General features: G+C 33.6%; 1 protein-coding gene across 4 annotated transcripts in view; it reads right to left on the minus strand.

Annotated features, from left to right (window-relative positions):
* Positions 1-23062, minus strand: part of LOC138707565 (zinc finger protein 431-like) — a 52410-nt gene that overhangs the window by 4555 nt on the left and 24793 nt on the right. For 3 of the 4 annotated variants that reach the window (XM_069837150.1, XM_069837149.1, XM_069837151.1), the window contains one exon: positions 7173-7313. In XM_069837150.1, coding sequence (XP_069693251.1) covers positions 7173-7313 — 141 coding nt within the window. Of the gene's footprint in view, positions 1-2445; positions 5706-7172; positions 7314-23062 lie in introns of those variants that run through there. The other variant, XM_069837152.1, reaches the window with a different exon arrangement.

Genomic DNA, 23062 nt, shown 5'->3' on the forward strand with positions numbered 1-23062 from the left:
TCTGCCATATCTCAAACCTGGCACTTCAAGATTAGAATTTGAAAGTACCTGTCTTCACCAACAAGTATTTAAGTATATTCGATTTTGGATATATTGCTATTAATATTATTCTTGCTCTTATCATAATAATAATAATAATAATAATAATAATAATAATAATATTATTATTATTATTATTAATATTATTACTATTATTAATATGATCAATGGTAAAATGAAACAGAGACCTCTTATGAAATTATTAAAGAAGAGGTTCATTTTTCACTTCAAGCCCTTTCATGAAATAAATTATGACAAAAGTATGATTAAGTACTATGGTCGTCATGCGTGTAAAGAGTTTTTGAGAGGTATACAAATCCCTTTTATGTATAAAGTTTGGTGTATGAACCCAGAGAGCGACTATCTGATAAACTCTGAAGTTTATTAGAGACATATCCCTAATTTCAGCAATAAATATTAACAGAAATCTGAGTCCTATGCGGCAAATGACAGATGGTCTGCCTCAAGAGTTGAATCATTTGCCTTTCCATTTATATTTCGATAATTTTTCACGGACATGAATCTGTCGAAGTATCTCTAAGAGTTGGGGTATGGAGGAACAGATACAATAAGATAAAATCGTGTCCCATAAGATTGTCTGCTTATCCAACCTAACATCCGTGGCGTAGCATGAAATTTTGAGCAGGGGAAGCTAAGTCAAGTTGTCTTTCATGTACATATGAGAAAACGTATTACAAAAATATAGTTTTAAAATAAATAATAGTCAATGTCAAGTCAGCAGTCGAAGATTGGTTGGAACCTCGTAAGTAACACCAATAAGGCATGACCTGAAATGGTACATAGTAAAATATGATTTCACTGTTTACACATGCAGTATCTCTAACAAATAGACACGCCATACTCCCTCTCCCTGCCATACTTAGAGAAATCACAATATTAACGGTCAATAGATACAGTATTACTATCATTACGTAAGTATGCTTCTGTGTTTTGGTTATGTCCTTCATTGACAGCAAGGGAGTCGGTCATTTGTATTCTAACTCACACTTTTGTTCGTAAGTCAGTCTTGATAATAGAATTGTCCTAAAAAGTTCAAGTAAATTGGTGTCAGGAACTGTTATTTCACTCATTATTTATTATATCAGCCACAATGCACACTAACACTTCAACTGAACACAACTCACGAAAGGGATAACTCTGAAACTAAATTATTTTGAATGTAAAAGCTAGCTTTTGCGAGCCTTGCGACCAGGGTAGTTTAGTTAGAAAGGGATGGAAAAATCTGTGGGGTGGGTTACACAGAAGAATGAATGAAAGAAACCGGTCTGCTTGGAAGCTAGTGTGTGCAGGCTTCTTGTTTACTGCTGCATCACGAATCATCTTGAGCTGCCGCATCACAATATTTAACGCATAAATATAAACTCTATTAAAATTAATAAATAATTTTGTTCATAAACTGCAGGTTATTATGAAATTATCATTAACTGGGGAAGCTGAGCTTTTTAGCTTACATTGACGCTACGCCACTGCCTAACATAATGGAAAAGAAGAGCCAAGAAACATATGAATACTTATATAGCAGTAAGCAAGAAAAACATTTTTAGTGTATGGATAATTCTGTTGTAACAAGAGCTTCAACAGATAACAGAATACATCCACTGACATTAGCTGAACACTATTCCCAGCAGTTATTTGCAGAATATAACACCTATATTAATTTGTGAAGAATTGGATCAAATGGATGTCAATAGTTTTGCATACAGAATTGGAAAACAAGGAAGGAAGCAGTGGTGGACGATATTTACGTAGCTATTAGATGTATCAACAATTCCTGGATTCTGAAAAGGAATCCAGGATCCGACATTTCACAGCTAAATTTCAAATGTGAGGTTGTTCAAACTTACTTGACAGTCTTCCAAACACTGTCAAAAAGCCTGAACGACCTTCAACATTAAAATCTCTGGTCGTATTTTATTGGACTAATAACATGATAAGAGAGATCATCTCGTTGAGCCAATACCAAATTATAAGAGAAGGAGGTGTGCTGGGGAAGAATGTCAAAGTCTTGGTCGCACTCAATGCAGACAGTGTTACATTGGACTCTTTGTACAGTGCTTTGTTCCATATCATATTCATAAAATTTCAATTGTTTCTATTTTCTCTATTGCTTTATTCAATAGTATATATAGTATATTAGGTAACAGTTCTGAGTTAAAAATTTTTTCAATTTTTGTGTGAAGTCACTTTATGTAACATGCATTGTAGATTATGATAAATATAATTCTAGCATTCAAATTCAAATATACAGTACATATTAACTAATTTGAGTAGTATGTAAGGATAAGACATATACTCGTAAGAGACATTGTAAGAAAAATAATAATAATAATAATAATAATAATAATAATAATAATAATAATAATAATAAATATAAGTATAGACACTCTAATTTGGTAACTGACTGTTTTGTAAATTTTGACCACACAGACTAGCATGACAATATTGTCACATGCTATAAAAGTAAATGAAAGCATACTAAAATTCAATTTTGGTGTATATATTATGCATTTCAATTGTTTGTTAAGAGACAAAAAAGAAAAATCATATTTCAGAATGAATAATACTTTAGTCCCTAATGTGTACATGTCTTCTAACACCTGGCATGTCCACCACTGTGGAGTAACAGAATGCCTGACCGTGAAACGAGAGGGCTCGGGTTCAAATCCTGGTTGAGACAAGTTACCTGGTTTAGGTTTTTTCCGGAGTTTTCCCTTAATCCACTAAGAGCAAATGCTGGGTAACTTTCAGCGCTGGACCCTGGACTCATTTTTCCGGCATTATCACCTTCATATCATTCAGACACTAGATAACCACAGCAGCTGATAAAGCATCGTAAAATAATCCAATAAAGAAACATCCGACACAAAAAATACGCGGAAAAATAATCATTCCTTGAAATATATCCTGCACAGCTTTAGTGTAATCTTAATAAATATATTCAACAGATATATTTTTACTTGCAATTATGACTTATTTCCAAATTATATTTTGACTGTTATTTCCAAATTATATTTTAAAATAAGAACGAATACACTATCATTTTGAAGGCAGGACTGGTGTTATTATCAGGGCGAAGTACTGTGTTCAAAATAAGCAAAATATTATTTATTTATTTTATTTATTTAATTAATCTGGTGGAGTTAAGGCCATCAGGTCTTATCTACCACACCACTAGAATACAAATAGGCATATACAAAAAACAAATGCAGAGAAGAAGTAAATAATAGAAATAAAATTACAAATACAAATACAAAAACTACAAACGCTAAAATATGGAATCACAATGGGCACAAATTACGAATGCAATACAATGACTGCCTAATATATTAGTGATTAAAGAAAATGACTAAATATCTAAAAATAAGTAAATGATTGTACAAATATCAAGAGAAATAAAACAGGAACAATTTCGAAATATTAGCAATAAGTTTGAATACTCAGTTTACTGCATTGCACTCTACGCAGTAAGATGTTTAATAAGTTTGTTTTTGAATACTGTTAAATTCCGACAGTCTCTGATGACACTGGGCAGGGTATTCCACAAGCGTGATAGCAAGACAATGAATGATGATGAATACGTGATGTCTTTTGTGTTGGCATGGCTAGTATGTGGCTATTATGCGTGTGTAGGTAGAACTTGTGATACGATGACAGGCAACTGAAGCAGGAGGCAAGGTAGGTAGGTACGTGTAGAAGTCTGAAGGACTTGGAAAAGGAGAACAAGGGAATGAAAATTTCTACATTCATTAAGCCATAGCCAGTTTAGCGTTTGGAAGAATGGAGTAATGTAATCAGTGCAATGGACAATGCAGATGAAGCAAACCCAAGAATTATGAACACGTAATCTTTACGACTGGTTGACACTGAGGTCAGTCAGTAGTAAATCACAATAATCAAAGTGAGGCATTACTAGTGTTTCCACTAATTTTCTTTTAGTGATAGCAAGAGAGATTTTGGAATGCTGTTTAAGGAATGTATGGGAAGCACTTGTTTGATAATATGAGTTACTTAAGTGTTCCAGTTTAAATGCGTATCGATGTAAGCTCTGAGATTTTTAACACAGGAAGCAAAAGGGATTATTGTTTGATTTAATTTGACTGGAAAAGCAGGGATAATATTGCATAATAGACGTTGATGTCCCACTTGAATTGCTTGTGATCTTCCTGCACTGAGATTCAATCCAAATTTTCTGTTCCATGCAGATACAGATTCAAGGTCCTCGTTAAGGTTGTGTATTGTGTCATTGAGTGAGTCAGTGGTTGTATGGATATAGATTTGTAAATCGCCTGCGTAAAGGTGATGTTTACAGTGTTGTAGGTTTGAGAGGATGTCATTTACGTAAAAAGTGAATAATAGTAGTGCTAGTACAGATACATGAGTGACTTCAGAGTCAATGATACGCCAAGAGGAAGTTCGACTTCCAATGGAAACAGTGGCTGACATTAGCTGAGATAAGAATAGAACCAAGAAATTGTGCTGTCTGATAACTGGAGTGATCGTAATTTTCTCGTCAGTAAGTCGATATTTACAGTGTCAAACGCTTTTCTGAGGTCTAATAGTGTCAGTATTACAATTTAAATACATCCATAGCTTTTCGGATGTCTTCCATTACTTCCAACAGTACAGTCACTGTACTGTGCCAAGTCCGAAAACCTGACTGATATGTGTCCAGGAGTTCATACCTGTTTAGGTAGTAAGTGAGTTATCTGTGTACTATTCTCTCTGATGCCTTCGACAGGGCAGGTAGAAGGCGATAGTCGTTGGGAGTTTTCGGCATTTATCTTTGGGTATAGGGCGCACAAAGACATTTCTCTAAGCTTTAGGAAAAATGGATATTGTGAGCGAGGCATTGAAAATGTGTGTCAGTTGGTAAGATTACGTCAATAAGTTTGTTTATCATCGCGATACTAATGTCGTCTGAACATGTCACTTTGGATTTGATGTGTTTACGAGCTTTCTTGACGTCAATGGGTGTAACGTATAAAAAGTAAAATTAGTCTCTGTGTGGGACAGCTATCTGAGGTTCTGCCATTGTCTGTCGCTGTGAGGTATGGTCAGTACTGTTAGTTGGCAGCGTAGTGAAGTGTTCATTGAGACATTCTAATGGGATGCTGATTTATTGTGTGTGTGTGTGTTTTTTTTTTATTTTCGAATCCGATTGAATTAATATTTTTCCACAAGTCCCTAGAATTCTCATTTAAATCAATTAGTCCGTGTATATATTTCAGTTTCGTATTTATTGATTCGTCATATTTCTTGGTCGTTTGTAGTTTCGTAGGTTGTCATCTGTTTTATCCCATCTACATATTTTTGGTAAGCGACATCCCTGTCGGCAATCAGATCTTTAAACTTAGTTGTCATCCATGGTGCTGGACACTACTTAACACGTTTAGTTTTCCACGGAACGTATTTGTCGTACAGTGACATAAGTCCATTAAGAATTTCCACTTCGTCATCCACTGAGCATGCAGTCCAGACCATGCGTCAAGGCAGATGTACAGCACTCTTATAGAAACTAGTTTCGTCAATACGTCTCAAGTCGCAGACTGTTACTATATGAGGCTTCACTTCAGGTCACTTAAGTGAAACCCAGTCCACGAGGTTCCACATGAGTCACTGGCTGAGCTGGATATTATGGAAACAATCTACAGTCCACAAAGCAATGAAATATAGAAATTTATCTTGAAACTGCAACATCAGGAACATCTGAACCAATTTTACTGAGTTATTTGTGACTATTAGCAACGGTGAGAATAGCGTGCATGGAAATGGTGTATTCCTAATCATGGCCACGACAAGAATGTGACAGGGCTGACAAGCAAACGTTCTGATGGGGGCAGATAAAAAAGTATTTTTTTTTCTTCCACCATGTTAATAATGTCAAAAGAAGTGCTTACACAAATTTTGGCCACTTGACCGCAATTACGAGGGCCGTAAAAAATAAGTTTGCCAAAGGCTACTAACAGAAAAAAAAACACAATTTCATGGGCAAATTTATTGGAACGGACACAGCAATTGTTGAGCTATTTTTCAACATATTTTCCATCGGAATTGAGACATTTCTCATATCATGGGATCGACAGAGGGAAGTGCAGACACAGTCAAACGCTGGTTCCGATCTGAGGCAGCTGATTTCTACAACACAAAAATTGATCCTATGGTATGACAATTCCAGTGGGGGATATGTTGACAAATAGCCCAACAATTGCTGTATCTGTTTCAATAAATATTTCTATGCAATTGTGCTTTTTTCTATAAACGGTCCCAGGGAAAATCACTTTCTGGACCGCCTCGTAATTGCGGTCGAGTGGCCAAAATTTGTATAAGCACTTCTTTTGACATTATTAACATGGTGGAAGAAAAAGATTTTACTTTTTTATCTGCCCCCATCAGAACATTTGCTTGTGAGCTGTGTGGGCATCATGACAAAGTGTTTTTCTTCCCTCTACAAGAGTTGTTAATCATAAAGTACTTTTAATCATACAATAAAAGAATTTAAGCAGGATATTAAAATGAAATATATTAACATAGCAAATTTAATCTTATTTTAACAATTATTCCATTATGTTCTGTTAATGTAGTTCACAATTTAAATTGATAAGAAAATTTTCTCAGCATTTCTTTAGTAATTATAAATTACAAATGTAGTTTGAAAGGGAAAAAAAAAAATATATATATATATATATTTATTTAGCTATTCATAAGTAATTTACTTTTTATGAGATATAATTTCATTCTCAGATAAAGTGCTGAAAATAGAGCAGTAGACGAAGATCATATATTATACTTGCTACTCTGGCATACTACGCTATAGCTGTGTTAGTGTAAGAAATGTGCATGCAATATTATAAGAAACACACTAAAGACACTAAAAACAGCTATAATTGAGTGAGTAATTAAACATATTGACTTGAAAACTTGCTTACGAAGTGTAAGTACTAGCAGTCTATGATAGATGTACCCTGGTAAGGAGACTGAGTTCCACTTGCTTAAATTAAATATTATTCTTAAAAACAGTTTACTTCTATCCTAACTGGTAAATGCTGAACTTAAAATAAACTTCGATGAACACTTAAATTATACACTGAGTCATACACAATTAGTAAACAAACCTGTGCGAACTGCTGGCTGATACAGTATTTCTGCAAGGCTGAGTCTGATCTCTCCACTTGCAACTTGAAGTTGTAACAGATATTTACCAGACTTTCGCATTGATCACACACCAGTATTGGGAGACCATCACCTGGATGGATCTGTAAATCAATGAAAATAATTTGTGAGCTTTATATGAGAATTTCTGACACAATTACAGTAGAACTTGGTTATAACGACATCCACGGGACCTTAAAAATTATGTTGTTATAAACGAGTGTCGTAGTAACTGAGATTCACATTATTAATCTAGTGAGGTGGAAAATGAAAAATAACAAACTTAATTAGACTTATTTTAGATTTATGTATTGACTTTTAAGCCTACAATGAACATAATAAAATACACGTAGGCCTATAATTATAAATACAGTATTCTGTATTAAAACAGTTTGTTCAGTACTCACCAAACTACTTTACTTAGAAGTGAAGTAATCAGTCATTCTACTCTGTTGTCTTCTACTTGCCCAGTACACACTTTCTAGGGCTAAATTACGTTCTCTGTTCATTATTTCAGTTGCAATTTCACTGCTCCCTCCCCTAGCTTTATAGAACATGTTCATAATTCTAATGACTTCTAAAGCGTCATTCACTTCTTTTAATGGCCATACTGCGTTAAAAGGCATGCACTTATTGACAACTTTCTGTCGAAACTGATCTAATACCGCATGAATTCGGGCAGCTTACAATGGGATGGGGAATCCTCCTGCATTCCAGAGATCTATGACAGAAGGAGATTGTAAAGAATTTGTCAGGATCAGATTTCAACAAAATATTTCTTAAAATACTTTGGTTCTTAGAAAATCGTATTCCAAACTAAGGTTGAAAATGACATTATATGCGAGGTAGACGCATATGCGTTTGTCGTATTAAGCAAGGTAGGAAAGCATATGTCTTATGGGGAATTACTTGGGACCACAGAATATTTGACGTTATAGGCAAGGTGTCGCACAAAACGAGGTCGCTATAACCAAGTTCTACTGTATTACTCACTTACTTACAAATGGCTTTTAGAGAACCCAGAGGCCCATTGGCACCCTCACATAAGCCCGCCATCAGTCCTATCCTAAGCAAGATTAATCCAGTCCCTACCATCATATCCCACCTCCCTCAAATCCATTTTAATATTATCCTCCCATCTATGTCTCGACCTCTCCAAAGGTCTTTTTACCTCCGGCCTCCCAACTAACACTCTATATGCATTTCTGGATTCGCCCATACGTGCTACATGCCCTGCCTATCTCAAATGTCTGGATTTAATGTTCCTAATTATGTCAGCTGAAGAATACAATGAATGCACTTCTGCATTGTGTAACTTTCTCCATTCTCCTGTAACTTCATCCCTCTTTGCCACAAATATTTTCCTAAGCACCTTATTCTCGAACACCCTTAACTTCTGTTCCTGTCTCAAAGTGAGAGTCCAACTTTCACAACCAGACACAATTATTATACAAGATAAAAATCCCACATTTTGAAACAACTTAATGTTTCAATCTGCTACTGAGCATAACTGAATACCTATGGGCAAAAATTGTTAACAAGCAAATTTTAATTTTAGAAGAGATGAAAAATTAAATTTCTGCTAGAATTTTATTTGATTTTCTTTGCATTCCCTATTATGTATATAAATATATGTTCAACTGAAAAAGGAACATTAAAAAGTGCTTTATTCTCTGTAAAGATCAAAACAATGTGCTTTCCTGTGCAAAAAGTCTGCAATAGTTTCTTACATTGTAAATTACAACCTTTTGGCTCTTTTATGAATTTTCTCTTTCTGCACAGTAGCTACATCAAGGGAGGTGGGGTATGATGATAGAGACTGGATTAATCTTGCACAGGATAGGGACCGCTGGCGGGCTTATGTGAGGGCGGCAATGAACCTTCGGGTTCCTTAAAAGCCATTTGTAAGTAAGTAAGTAAGTAAGTAAGCTACATCAAAGCTACCAATACAATCTATTACTATATTATCAGAAATAATTATTAATAAATGGTGTATTATATTATTTTATTTTCTTCAGCACAGCAAAAATCACCTAATCTCTTTTCAAGTTTTCATAAAAAGTCCTCTACTTTTTTAAAATGTACTGACACTGTTCTCTTTCACGAATACACTCTGTTTCTTATCATATAGCCAAGACAGATTGTGGAAACTTGCAACAATTGGTGCAAGTGTTACTCCACGTCTCACTCGAGAAAGTTTGTCCATGTTTGGTGAATGCTGTAAGACATTATGACAGTTTTGACATTGTAGAACTGTAGGCAAATCCGACGATATTTTGAACCAAACATAATCTGTCAATTTAAATGATATAATATTATTCCCAGACGTTTGCAAACACTCCAAGGAAAGATTAAGTTAAACCTTTTGATGATGGTAGAAGAAAGCATGAAAACCATTCGAATATACGTAAGATGACGTTAGAGATTCCATAAAGTAACACATAATCAACGCAAAAGCCTTTCAACATACAAATTCCAAATTCTACAGCAGAAAAAATATTAATTTCAACTAGAATTTTATATTCGAAAATGTTTTCTATTTTTACTTTGCATTCCATAATACATGTATAACAATATGTGGAACTGTACAAAACGAAGTGTTTTCCCATGCAAGAAGGTCGTAACAGTTGCTTACATTGTAAGTTGCCTTTTGACTGTGCCAACCAGAGTTCAGGGAAATCTATGGAATGATAATGGAATTGAGATTGGAAAGAATGATGTAGATGTCTAATATGGGGTAATGGGAGAGCCCCGAGAAAAACTACAAATGCGATTTTGTCTGCCACAAATGTCACTGTGGATTCAGGCCTGACCAAAACTGGAACCAGACTGCCTGCACGACAGGTGAAGATCTAACTACAGACTGATTACAAGCTTTTTGCTCCCAAACAACTATCGACAACTGAAATGTGATTACCAAAATATTAGATTTGTCAATATTAACTCAATACACACACTTTGCATGGTACACAAATCGTTCTACATGGAAAATTTACTTTAAAAATGGCGTGTTACAACCTTCTTGCAGTGAGATGTTCAATTGTGTATTTTTGATGACATAATTTAGGGCTGGGTTTTAGCTCTGATCACACTTATAACAGATTGGCCATCGCCATGTTAAAAATGGTAGCATGTGCAAGAGAACAACCACCAGGATCATCACCATCGATTGGGAAAGACCGCTAGATGGAAGTACAGTTGCTCCATGCAATTCAAATGAGAGTTATAACGTGACTTCTTACGCAGTAGTTAGATGACAGCATAGTGAAATTGATTAAAGTTGTTGCCTTCAAGCCTATAAGGCTGAGCAATCTATTATATGTGATCTGGGGTTTTAATTATAACTCCTCATTAATTGATGACACCTCATAAAAGAAAACCATAATTAAAAAAATACAGACACTACAAATTCGCGCAATATCTTAATTAGGAGAAAGACAAGAGCAAGAAGGCACATATGTATTCCGAAGCATTGTTATGTAATTTTGATACAATGATAACTTTTTGTGCGCCTAATAATTACACCAATTCAATTGTCTTACGAAAGGCTCTGGTATCAATATGTAGCTAGTTAACGATGTATGCAATGGAGGGGGAAAGGATCTGGCCATCCTACCTCATTATCTCCTGGCTCAGTTGCCTCATGAGTGGTGCCTGTTGGTATCACTTGTGAGGTTCAGACCTGTCTTCGGAGAGTTGACTAAACAACAATAAACAGTTGACATTTTAGTGTGACGAAGTCACACTCCTAGATAATGTGAATATCATCAGGTGCTAAGGGAAAAACGCTAACGATTTTAAAGCATATAATGACATGATTGCTCGTTAATTTCGAAAATACGTATTGACGTCGCAATTAAATTTATTGTTTGCTGTGTCCTTTGCAAAAGTCAGAATTATTTTCAAGGTGGTTGGCCACTATTAAAAGGGGCAAATCTGTCATCACAAACACTGATAACTTTAGTTCAAATAATTCACTTAATATTGCTTCAGTAATTCTCAAGAGAGAAATCTTTTCAAAGATAATGCAGTACACTCATGCTTTAATACCCTGAAACATCTCGTAAAGATAGAAGTGCTGGTTAGAGAAACCAAATCTGCGTCTTAGTTTCCTTCCATTTCATGAACTTAAAGTTTCAACAGAATTTAGTACCTAGCTTTGCTTTAATTCCTGGTACAATATTATTTTTTAAGCTTTTAATATATTAAATCAGCTAACATTTAGAACACTCGATTGCATTAACGAAACCGAGTTGTGCAGTAACTCATTTGACTATTTAACTATTGATGTAGAGCACAACAAAAAATATTTTCAATTACTTAGTTGACACACACAAGATTGATAAATTACTAGGAACACAGAAATTCAGCCAGGATCATATATATATTTTTTTTCGTAATTAGCAAGCGACCACGATCTTTTGCAAGGTATGTGAAAAGGTTAGTGGGTTAGTTGAGGGAATATCTAAGTGATATGATTTCAAAGATTTAAGATTTTTTCACATATTCCTCGGCCTCACATCACTTAGATATCCCTCAACTAACCCACTAACTTTGTCACATACCTTGTAAAAGACCGGCAGTCTCTTGCTAATTACCTTTTCTTTTCTGAATATGACTGTAATATAAAAACAATTTTATTCATCTTCCCACCAATTCAAGACTGCCTATAAAAAGCTATTATAATACATTTCACGTGACTCAGTTCCTATGTCTCCGCCACTCAGAACTCAGCATGGCACTGCAAAATCTCTCTCTGTCTCTTGTAGGTGCGTAAGGGATATATTATTGTCACATAACATTTATTTGTGAATCATTTCATTACAAATGCAATAGCTTACATTTCGAAGAATGTACTAGTTAATTAATACAATGTGTTCCCACTCCGTTTAAGTTAAGACACAAAACTAAAGTAAATCGATGTATTAACTTTAATACTCACAAGGTTTGCAAAATAAAATACAAATATTTTATGTATTATTATTATTATTATTATTATTATTATTATTATTATTTGTATCACTATGCTGGACTTTTATTGGCAAATGGCTGTTGTCCAGCACATAAATATCAATAAATAAATAAATAATAATTATTATTACTATTGTTATGATGATTATCATCAATATTATTAGTCTTATTATTATTATTATTATTATTATTATTATTATTATTATTATTATTATTATTATTATTATTATTATTGTTGTTGTTGTTTTTGTTCCTCTCTTAAAGATTGAAAAGCAAAATACTTATGTCTGATGTAGTTCACTGCCACCGCCGCCGCCACCACCACAAGTCACATTCGTCAGTTTGTCAGCTCCATTTTCGTCACTGTCTTCAGTCACTGCCCTAAAGCCGAGCTAGTGAAACTATTCCTTAGACTTAATTTATTTAAAGGAAAAGAAATCTTAAAAACAATCTTCCTTGTCTGACTTCTTAGCACTTGAAGAAGGCAAATTGATTAATTGCGAAGGTGTTTGGTTTGTGCAAAGATATTTTCTCCTAAAATGATTCGATGATAATAACAATAACAACAACAATAATAATAATAATAATAATAATAATAATAATAATAATAATAATGTAAACACCAAAACTTGTATGTACAGAACACTAGTTTTGTACAGTCAGCATGAACTATAATATCCAACACAACCAGGAATCAAGAAACCTATCTCCATAACTTCACATCTTTTAAAGAGTGAATCATAATAACACATAATAATAATAATAATAATAATAATAATAATAATAATAATAATAATGTAAACACCAAAAAACTTGTACGAATAGAACACTAGTTTTGTACAGTCAGCACAAGGAACTATAATATCCAACACAACCAGGAATCAAGAAACCTATCTCCATAACTTCACATCTTTTAAAGACTGAATCGTGATAACACATAATAATAATAATAATAATAATAATAATAATAATAATAATAATAATAATAATAATAATAATGTAAACACCAAAACTTGTACGTATAGAACACTAGTTTTGTACAGTGAGCATAAGGAACTATAATATCCAACACAACCAGGAATCAAGAAACCTATCTCCATAACTTCACATCTTTTAAAGACTGAATCGTGATAACACATAATAATAATAATAATAATAATAATAATAATAATAATAATAATAATAATAATAATGTAAACACCAAAACTTGTACGTATAGAACACTAGTTTTGTACAGTGAGCATAAGGAACTATAATATCCAACACAACCAGGAATCAAGAAACCTATCTCCATAACTTCACATCTTTTAAAGACTGAATCGTGATAACACATAATAATAATAATAATAATAATAATAATAATAATAATAATAATAATAATAATAATGTAAACACCAAAACTTGTACGTATAGAACACTAGTTTTGTACAGTGAGCATAAGGAACTATAATATCCAACACAACCAGGAATCAAGAAACCTATCTCCATAACTTCACATCTTTTAAAGACTGAATCGTGATAACACATAATAATAATAATAATAATAATAATAATAATAATAATAATAATGTAAACACCAAAACTTGTACGAATAGAACACTAGTTTTGTACAGTCAGCACAAGGAACTATAATATCCAACACAACCAGGAATCAAGAAACCTATCTCCATAACTTCACATCTTTTAAAGACTGAATCGTGATAACACATAATAATAATAATAATAATAATAATAATAATAATAATAATAATAATAATAATAATAATAATAATAATAATAATGTAAACACCAAAACTTGTACGTATAGAACACTAGTTTTGTACAGTGAGCATAAGGAACTATAATATCCAACACAACCAGGAATCAAGAAACCTATCTCCATAACTTCACATCTTTTAAAGAGTGAATCGTGATAACATATAATAATAATAATAATAATAATAATAATAATAATAATAATAATAATAATAATAATGATAATGATAATAATAACAATAATGTAAACACCAAAACTTGTATGTATAGAACACTAGTTTTGTACAGTCAGCACAAGGAACTATAATATCCAACACAACCAGGAATCAAGAAACCTATCTCCATAACTTCACATCTTTTAAAGAGTGAATCGTGATAACATATAATAATAATAATAATAATAATAATAATAATAATAATGATAATGATAATAATAACAATAATGTAAACACCAAAACTTGTATGTATAGAACACTAGTTTTGTACAGTGAGCATAAGGAACTATAATATCCAACACAACCAGGAATCAAGGAACCTATCTCCATAACTTCACACCTTTTAAAGAGTGAATCGTGATAACATATAATAATAATAATAATAATAATAATAATAATAATAATAATAATAATAATGTAAACACCAAAACTTGTATGTATAGAACACTAGTTTTGTAGTCAGCACAAGGAACTATAATATCCAACACAACCAGGAATCAAGAAACTTATCTCCATAACTTCACAGCTTTTAAAGAGTGAATCGTGATAACATATAATAATAATAATAATAATAATAATAATAATAATAATAATAATGTAAACACCAAAACTTGTATGTATAGAACACTAGTTTTGTAGTCAGCACAAGGAACTATAATATCCAACACAACCAGGAATCAAGAAACTTATCTCCATAACTTCACAGCTTTTAAAGAGTGAATCGTGATAACATATAATAATAATAATAATAATAATAATAATAATAATAATAATAATAATAATAATAATAATAATAATAATAATAATGTAAACACCAAAACTTGTATGTATAGAACACTAGTTTTGTAGTCAGCACAAGGAACTATAATATCCAACACAACCAGGAATCAAGAAACTTATCTCCATAACTTCACAGCTTTTAAAGAGTGAATCGTGATAACATATAATAATAATAATAATAATAATAATAATAATAATAATAATAATAATGTAAACACCAAAACTTGTATGTATAGAACACTAGTTTTGTAGTCAGCACAAGGAACTATAATATCCAACACAACCAGGAATCAAGAAACTTATCTCCATAACTTCACAGCTTTTAAAGAGTGAATCGTGATAACATATAATAATAATAATAATAATAATAATAATAATAATAATAATAATGTAAACACCAAAACTTGTATGTATAGAACACTAGTTTTGTAGTCAGCACAAGGAACTATAATATCCAACACAACCAGGAATCAAGAAACTTATCTCCATAACTTCACAGCTTTTAAAGAGTGAATCGTGATAACACATAATAATAATAATAATAATAATAATAATAATAATAATAATAATAATAATAATAATAATAATAGATGAGAGGACAATATGAAAATGGATTTGAGGGAGGTGGGATATGATTGTAAAGACTGGATTAATCTTGCTCAGGATAGGGACCAATGGGAGGCTTACGTGAGGGTGACAATGAACCTCCGGGTTCCCTAAAAACCATAAGTAAGTAATAATAATAGTAATAATAATATTGATTTATTTATTAATTCTGGCAAAGTTAAAGTCATCAGGCCTTCTCTTCAACTTAGCCAGAAACAAAAGAAGCTGATAGAATTTGCAATGGAGTAGGTCATGTCAGGAATGTGTCTATGAAATCTCATCGACTCAAGTGTTGCTTTCATGAGGTGGTAATTTAGGAGTTACAGGGTGTCAAAATGGACATTAAAACAAAGACACTCACTGTTAAGACTAAAACAGACCTAAAAAAAGTGTTAATGGGACAAAAAATATGGGAGTTTTACCAATAAGTGCAGGAAATAGTGGTCTATCTATACAGACATTAATTTTCTTCCAGGCTACAATATTTTGTCTTGGCACACGTGATATTTAAATTACCGCACAAACAGCTATAGAGTATAGTGTTACAACTAGGCAATGTTGCTTAAGTGTGAATGGTTATGATATTTTGGGCAGCTACGAGGCTATGCTTTCCATGAACTAAGTCCAGTGAAAAGCAGTAATAGTGGCTAATGAAGCGAGAAGTAAGTCCATTGATAACTGAAGAAGTCTAACATTTGGAACAGTCGTTAACTTCCTAGTGGTTACCATGTTCGCCACTGGGTTTAATGTTCAAGTGGCTGAGAGTAGTGGATTTTCGAGCGTGATAATAATCAACATGAGTTCTTTTGAAAGGGAAGTAAAGCTGGGTTGTCTGTATCAGATTTAAGGCATGTCTATCCCTGATAAAGGACCTGGCAATTTCTTGTCGCCACCGGCATAGCTCAGTCAGTTAAGGCGCTTGTCTGCCGATCCGGAGTTACACTCGAGCATGGGTTCGATTCTCGCTTGGGCTGATTACCTCGTTGGGTTTTCTCCGAGGTTGGCAAATGGCGAATCTTCGGCCTCATATCGCCAAATACCGTCTCGCTATCATCAATTCTATCGACGCTAAATAACCTGATAGTTGATATAGCGTCGTTAAATAACCAACTAAAAATATACTCATCCACGCCAAAATTTAAAAGTAACACAGTAGAATTACCTAAGTGCTCATTGGTTTGTACCACACTGTACTCATGGGAGGAGAACAAGCACAATTGAATTTCATATGCTTTGGGAATCAGATGCATCTTATGAGCTTGCTGTTGTTCAGTCAACTGTCCGAAGACAGGTCTGAACCTTACAAATGATACCAAGAAGGCACCACTTATGAGGCAACTAGGCCAGGAGATAAGGGGGTAGGGTGGCCAGTTCCTTTCTCCCTCCATTGCATACATCGCCAACTAGCTACATATGACACTAGCTTATTAGCTTAGATATACTGAAATAAATAACAATATTGTCGTCTTTTCTTTTATTAGCAAATGTGTGAGTATTCCGAAAAATTAAGTGTTTATATTACAGGGTTTGTAGTGAATCAAACAAACGTACTGTGACAAATATGAAGAAATACTGAATGTATGATGATGATTTTTACGAAAAATGTAGCATTTTTGCTAAGAGCTGTGTGGGGCTTGTCATAATTTCTCCTCATATTACAAAAATATGTAGGTTCTGTGAAGCAGTGATTAGGCAGCTGCAGAAGCAAAATAATAGTATGCCACCGAAGGACCAGAAAATAAAGTACTGTAACAGCCTGACATATCAGTCATTTCCTCAAAGTTACTGTACATCTTAGTTTACAAAATAAATTCCCGATAAATCATATCTTAGCAATAGGAAAATTAACCAATGGCAGGTACATCAAGATTAGATGTCACCGTAGTGCTAAAAGCTACATAAGAAAGATATCTGATAACATTTAACAATAAATCCAAACTTGTTTATGAATAAAGAGGTAAGATCTATTTTGTTTACTCATGTTTTAGACTGTATCTCGCTTGTATTTAAATTACTTATTATGTTTTGAATTTTAATAATAATTTCTGAATATGAGATTAATGGCAGGCCTTTTATAACAGCAGGATACTGGATACATTCTATCATAAACAAAATTAAATTGTAATGCAATTCGTTTTGCAAAAAAAAAAAAAAACACACACACACACGCACACACGCATGCGCGCACACACACACACACACACACACACACACACACAATTTTACAACGCTTTAACAACTGTGATGATTATCTAGCATTTGAGTGAAATGAAGATGATAATGCCACTGACATGAGCCAGGGTTCAGTGCTGAATTTTGGTTCTACTGATGACCATGAGTAGTAAATCTAGTTTAGTGTAGACATGGTTCAAACAAAACTAAATGGTAACAAATCATTGTTCATAAAATGCAATGAGAAGCAGTACACATAGGACAGCGATGTCAGAGAAAAAGCACACAAATGGCCTTCAGTTCGTCTGTGCGCCAGGAAGGTGGAGTGGACAGTACCTCTTTTGTTTATAGCAGGTAACACAAGACAGGTGTGAATCGATTACACATTCGCACTAACATGAGTTTAAAACGTAACATGTAATTAAAAAAACTCCTTTAATTAAGCAAAACTTTGTACATTGTTTTTTTTAGTAGGTTATTTTACAACGCTTTACCAACATGTTAGGTTATTTAGTGTCTGAATGAGGTGAAGGTGATAATGCCGGTGAAATGAGTCCGGGCTCCAGCACCGAAAGTTACCCAGCATTAGCTCATATTGGGTTGAGGGAAAACCCCGGAAAAAACCTCAACCAGGTAACTTGCCCCAACTGGGAATCGAACCTGGGCCACCTGGTTTCGCGGCCAGATGTGCTAACCATTACTCCAAGGTGTGGACTTGTACATTGTAGTAAACAAATAATTACCTGAGAAAAATTACAACCATTAAGAGAGCCACACACAATCTGAAACTAGTCCACTACTGCATCTCTTAAGACAATGTAGGCCTATGTGTTTCTTTAATTTGACAAACTCTCGTCAGAAGCACAAAAGCTTTGACGACTTTCAGAAACTAATCTTGTTATGCAAATCTATCTTTCAGGTAAAGCTCCCTGTGAAGCAGACTTGAATAATAATTTCAAGGGAAAAATTTTTCCGGGACCGGATATCGGTACCGGGATCTTTGGCTGAATATACCAATGCTCTACAAACCCAATTGGTAGCTCAGGTGGTAGAGTGTTGGTGCGTTCAGCCAAAGGTTCCGGGATCGATTCCCGGCCCCAGAACAATTTTTCCCTTGAAATTATTCTAATCTTGTTAGATTTGGCAAAACGTTGTATGTGACAGAAAATAGAAATACATACTGTAAGTTTCTACTGGATAAATTTGATCTTGATTTGGTTTTGATAGCTTCATTATTAAAAAAAATGTTCACAAATAAATGTATTACCAAAGATGGAAGTTACTTGCACCACAAATTTACGTACCTCCAGATGCTGTGTAGAATTTACTTATCTGCAGAAGTTCAGGAAGTCATCATTGTAAACTTTTTCAATTAAGTATCATTGACTAAATTATTTCTAGTGGCAGATTTGGAGGAACATTTTCTGAATTGGGAGCATAAGGTTGACAAAACAGCTTTAGCTTAGGCTGATTCAATTCAATGTCCTTAAATCACATATAAAATTTTTCGAGGTCTCTTACAATACTGCAGTATTTATTAGTGTCTACAGTGGGTTTGGAAAGTGAAATAAATTGGAGACTCTTAATAGCATTAGTCATATTATAATTTAACAAGTTTTTTCTTTGTAACTTTCTTTCAAATTGTTCAGGTTCAAAAATATTTGCAAGAAATGCAAGATTTTTTTATCCATTTTGAGTGAGACAATTCCGTAATTTCTCTATTCTTACTTATTATAAATGTTGTGATATATTCTAGCAACTGGAAGAACCCTGATAGGGTTTTCCTCCTGCTTGACCAACGGAAATTACAGTAAAAGGGGACATCAGTAATATCAGACTCTATGATAGTTGAAAATCTTTAAATTGTCTATGATTAAGTACGTGCGACCTGACAAAGTTAATTGCTTTCAAAACAGTATACATGATATGGTATTTTTTAAAAACCTTGCTATATAGAACTTACTGGTGAATTATACGGTGAATGCTTACAAGCGCATAATCGATTTTCTCTGATTATTTCTTAATCCCTATCAAGACACTTTGCTTCCCTCTTAAGGCTGGTGCCCTGTTTGTCGCTACTGATATTAATTTATTCAGCAGGCGATCCATTTCTATTCAATGACTGTTCAACACCACAAAAAATATCCCCTCTTGTTGTAGTTTCCTTCAAAGGAATTAAATCTAACATCTCTTTGGTAATATTAAGTTCTTTACGTGAAAATTACAAGCTGGAAAATAGCTGATATAATATCATTACACAACGACTAATAAACAAAAGGCCTCCCGAGTACCTCAGTCAGCTGAGATGTTAACATGCTGACCCGGAGTTGTGCTCAGGCGTGGGTTCGATTCCCGATTTTTTAAATCTCAGAACAAAAATGAATTTCATGACCGAAAGTTTAATTTTCAATTTACTAATTTCAAACACCGTTATAACAATATTAACATCGAATAAATAAATTAAACTTTATATAAACCAAAAGTACATACACTTGGGCAGACTTTCCACATGGAAATAAAAACATATTTTGCTTAAGCACAACACAGAACGATCTTCCCTTGCATCACTCTAACTCACAACTGGGTGTGGACAGCCCGAGTGTTTACCAATCATCAACTTCCACTGTGTATTTACTGTTGTTAATCTTGCCGAATCCCTTTTTGCGTTGTGGATTTCTAAAGTGCAGACATCTGATTGATTAATATTAATATTAGAGGAGAAAAATTCGCTCCAGCGCCAGGGATCGAACCTGGGTCCTTGGTTCTATGTACCAAGTGCTCTCACCATTGAGCTACGCCGAAGTTCAATCCACAGCACCAGATCGAACTCCCCTCCTCCAGTGTTTTTCCCTTTGTGGCCTGACTACGGTGCTGTGGATTGGACTTTGGCATAGCTCAATGGTGAGAGCGCTTGGTACGTAGAACCAAGGACCCAGGTTCGATCCTCAGCACCGGAGCGAATTTTTCTCCTCTAATATTAATTGTTACCATAACAGATATATTCTGTAGGACCAAACGAATAATAATCTTTAGTAAAATCTGGTTACTGTTTACAGAGTAAAAATACCAACTTCAGCGACACTGAAAAATATAATTTTTCCCAGCTAGAGTGAGATCCTGGTTCATTGCGCATTGTTTTAATGATGTATTATTATAATTCTCCTGTAAGATTAAGTTTATATTCTGTATTTTTACTTGAAAATTGTTGGAAGAAATGCTTCAAATTATAAATTACTTCCGTGCCAATAACTGGAAAATCAGCTGAAATGTAATGTCTGCAGACACTTTAATTACTACAAAACATTACACCGAATGCCTTACACTAGGGATAATTTTTGGATAAATTAATAAGTAATTATTGTCAAAGCAGAAAATAAGCATTTTCCTTAAACTGCACTTAAATTGCCAATGTACATATACAGAGTGGAAGTGAAATAACGTTTCAGATTGAAAGGAATGGTAGGGTACACTGAAATGAATAGAAAACCTATATTACATTTTGTGATTAAAACACGGTTAGTTACAAAATTAAGTTTGAAGTTTCAGTAGTCCAGCAACATCGCCGCTAACACACTGTTCTCGTGATAAGAGGTCAACAAACTCGGTATGTCTCGCTAGATGAACTGTTCTGTAGCACTGTGTTGCAACCAACTTGCATCGTGCAGTGGCTTGAAATTAGAGGTTTTTAAAATTAAATTTACACGAAAAATGTCCACGCTATTGAAATACACCAGAGGGATAAATTATTCTTTTTTAGTTTTCCTATCGATATGGATAAAAATCACGATCCTACTCCCAATAGTTAGCGAATAAGAGGTTGTTAAACATTTGAGAAAAAACATTTTTTTTTCTGAAAAAAAAAATCTATCAAGTTTTTAGCAATATAATATTATAGTTTTTTTTGTTACATACAACATGAGCTAATAGCTCTGAAAATCTTCAAGGCTATTTCATTTCCACCCTGTACATACACACAGGCATAGGTACACGCATACAATTTGTATTTGTACAATTTTAATGTAATGTTTGTGATTATTGCACTACAATTACAGTATATATGTCTACGCATCCAAATGACATTCGCATTTAATTTACGTTAATAAAGTCCTAAAAGATGATTTAATTTTCATTCAGTATATCCATGCCCAAAATAGGAGAGTCAAACACTAGAAACATGATTTCACAGGCATCATTTTTGCCACCATCTGACATTGTTACAATTTTCTTTCAGTGACAATGTGAACATGACTTACTTTTATATTGCACAAATTGTGAGAAGGTGCATTTAGCAGGATTACAGTGCAGTATAAAGAATATGACATTTGGTGTTCACAATAATACTGTGTTTCATCTGAGACTCACAACATAATCCATGCCCCTGTGTACGTGATGTAGCTATACTCAAATAGCACTTAACTTGAGAGTCTACAGTATGTTCAAAGTTAACAGGTGTCATGATAATTATTTTGCAGTGTAGAATAAATGTAATGAAACATCAATCGTATGCAGTGCTACAAACATGCATATTTGATTGTACAGTGATATAAAACAAGTATAAAAGAATTATGAATTAAGACGTTCATGATTTACATTTAGTGTATATTTTTTTCGGACTTTTTTGCTTCCTTTTATTAGAAACATCCAATACTTCAGATGTACATATTAGCTCCATCATTGGGAGAGACAAGGAAAGAGTGACCTATCTGTTGGATCCATTACCAGGATTGGAGAATATCTGTTCATTTTGTCTCGCTCTCCCTGATGATGGAACCAAAATATGTCTCTAAAATGTTGAATGTTTCTGCATTCATAGCATGGTGTAAAAACCTAAAAAAGAAAACTTACGTCATATGAAACGAATAGACTGGGAAAAGCGATAGTTACAAAATTACATCATGGGTTAAAAAAAACACACAGACACAGTCTACATGAACGAAGAGAAAGTTCAGGATGGAGTAGAATGGAAGAAGCCAGTGAATGAGGCCAAAACCTCCTTCAGTTTGTAGCAAGTAAATAAATATATATAATTTTTACTCATTGTATTTCTTCACAGAATAAGGAATTGAAATATTTGTTTGCTTTTTTCCATTTCAACTTACATAGTAGATTTGTGTGATAATTATAAAATCACACAGATGAAAACAATTAAGTACGAAGTTCCACTGCTTATTTAACATTATTACCACTATCATACGAGCAATAAGGATACAATGAACACAAACTCATCCCAATAGATAACAAGTTGAATCAGGAGTTCGGCATTGGTCAAAACAAACGAAATTCAATAAAAACAATTATGAAGAGTAGAAGACACTTGGCTTTTGATGGGGTTTTGTGTAAATAGCTCATTAAGA

This window comes from Periplaneta americana, chromosome 10 (genome assembly GCF_040183065.1).
Source record: "Periplaneta americana isolate PAMFEO1 chromosome 10, P.americana_PAMFEO1_priV1, whole genome shotgun sequence".
Taxonomy (NCBI): domain Eukaryota; kingdom Metazoa; phylum Arthropoda; class Insecta; order Blattodea; family Blattidae; genus Periplaneta; species Periplaneta americana.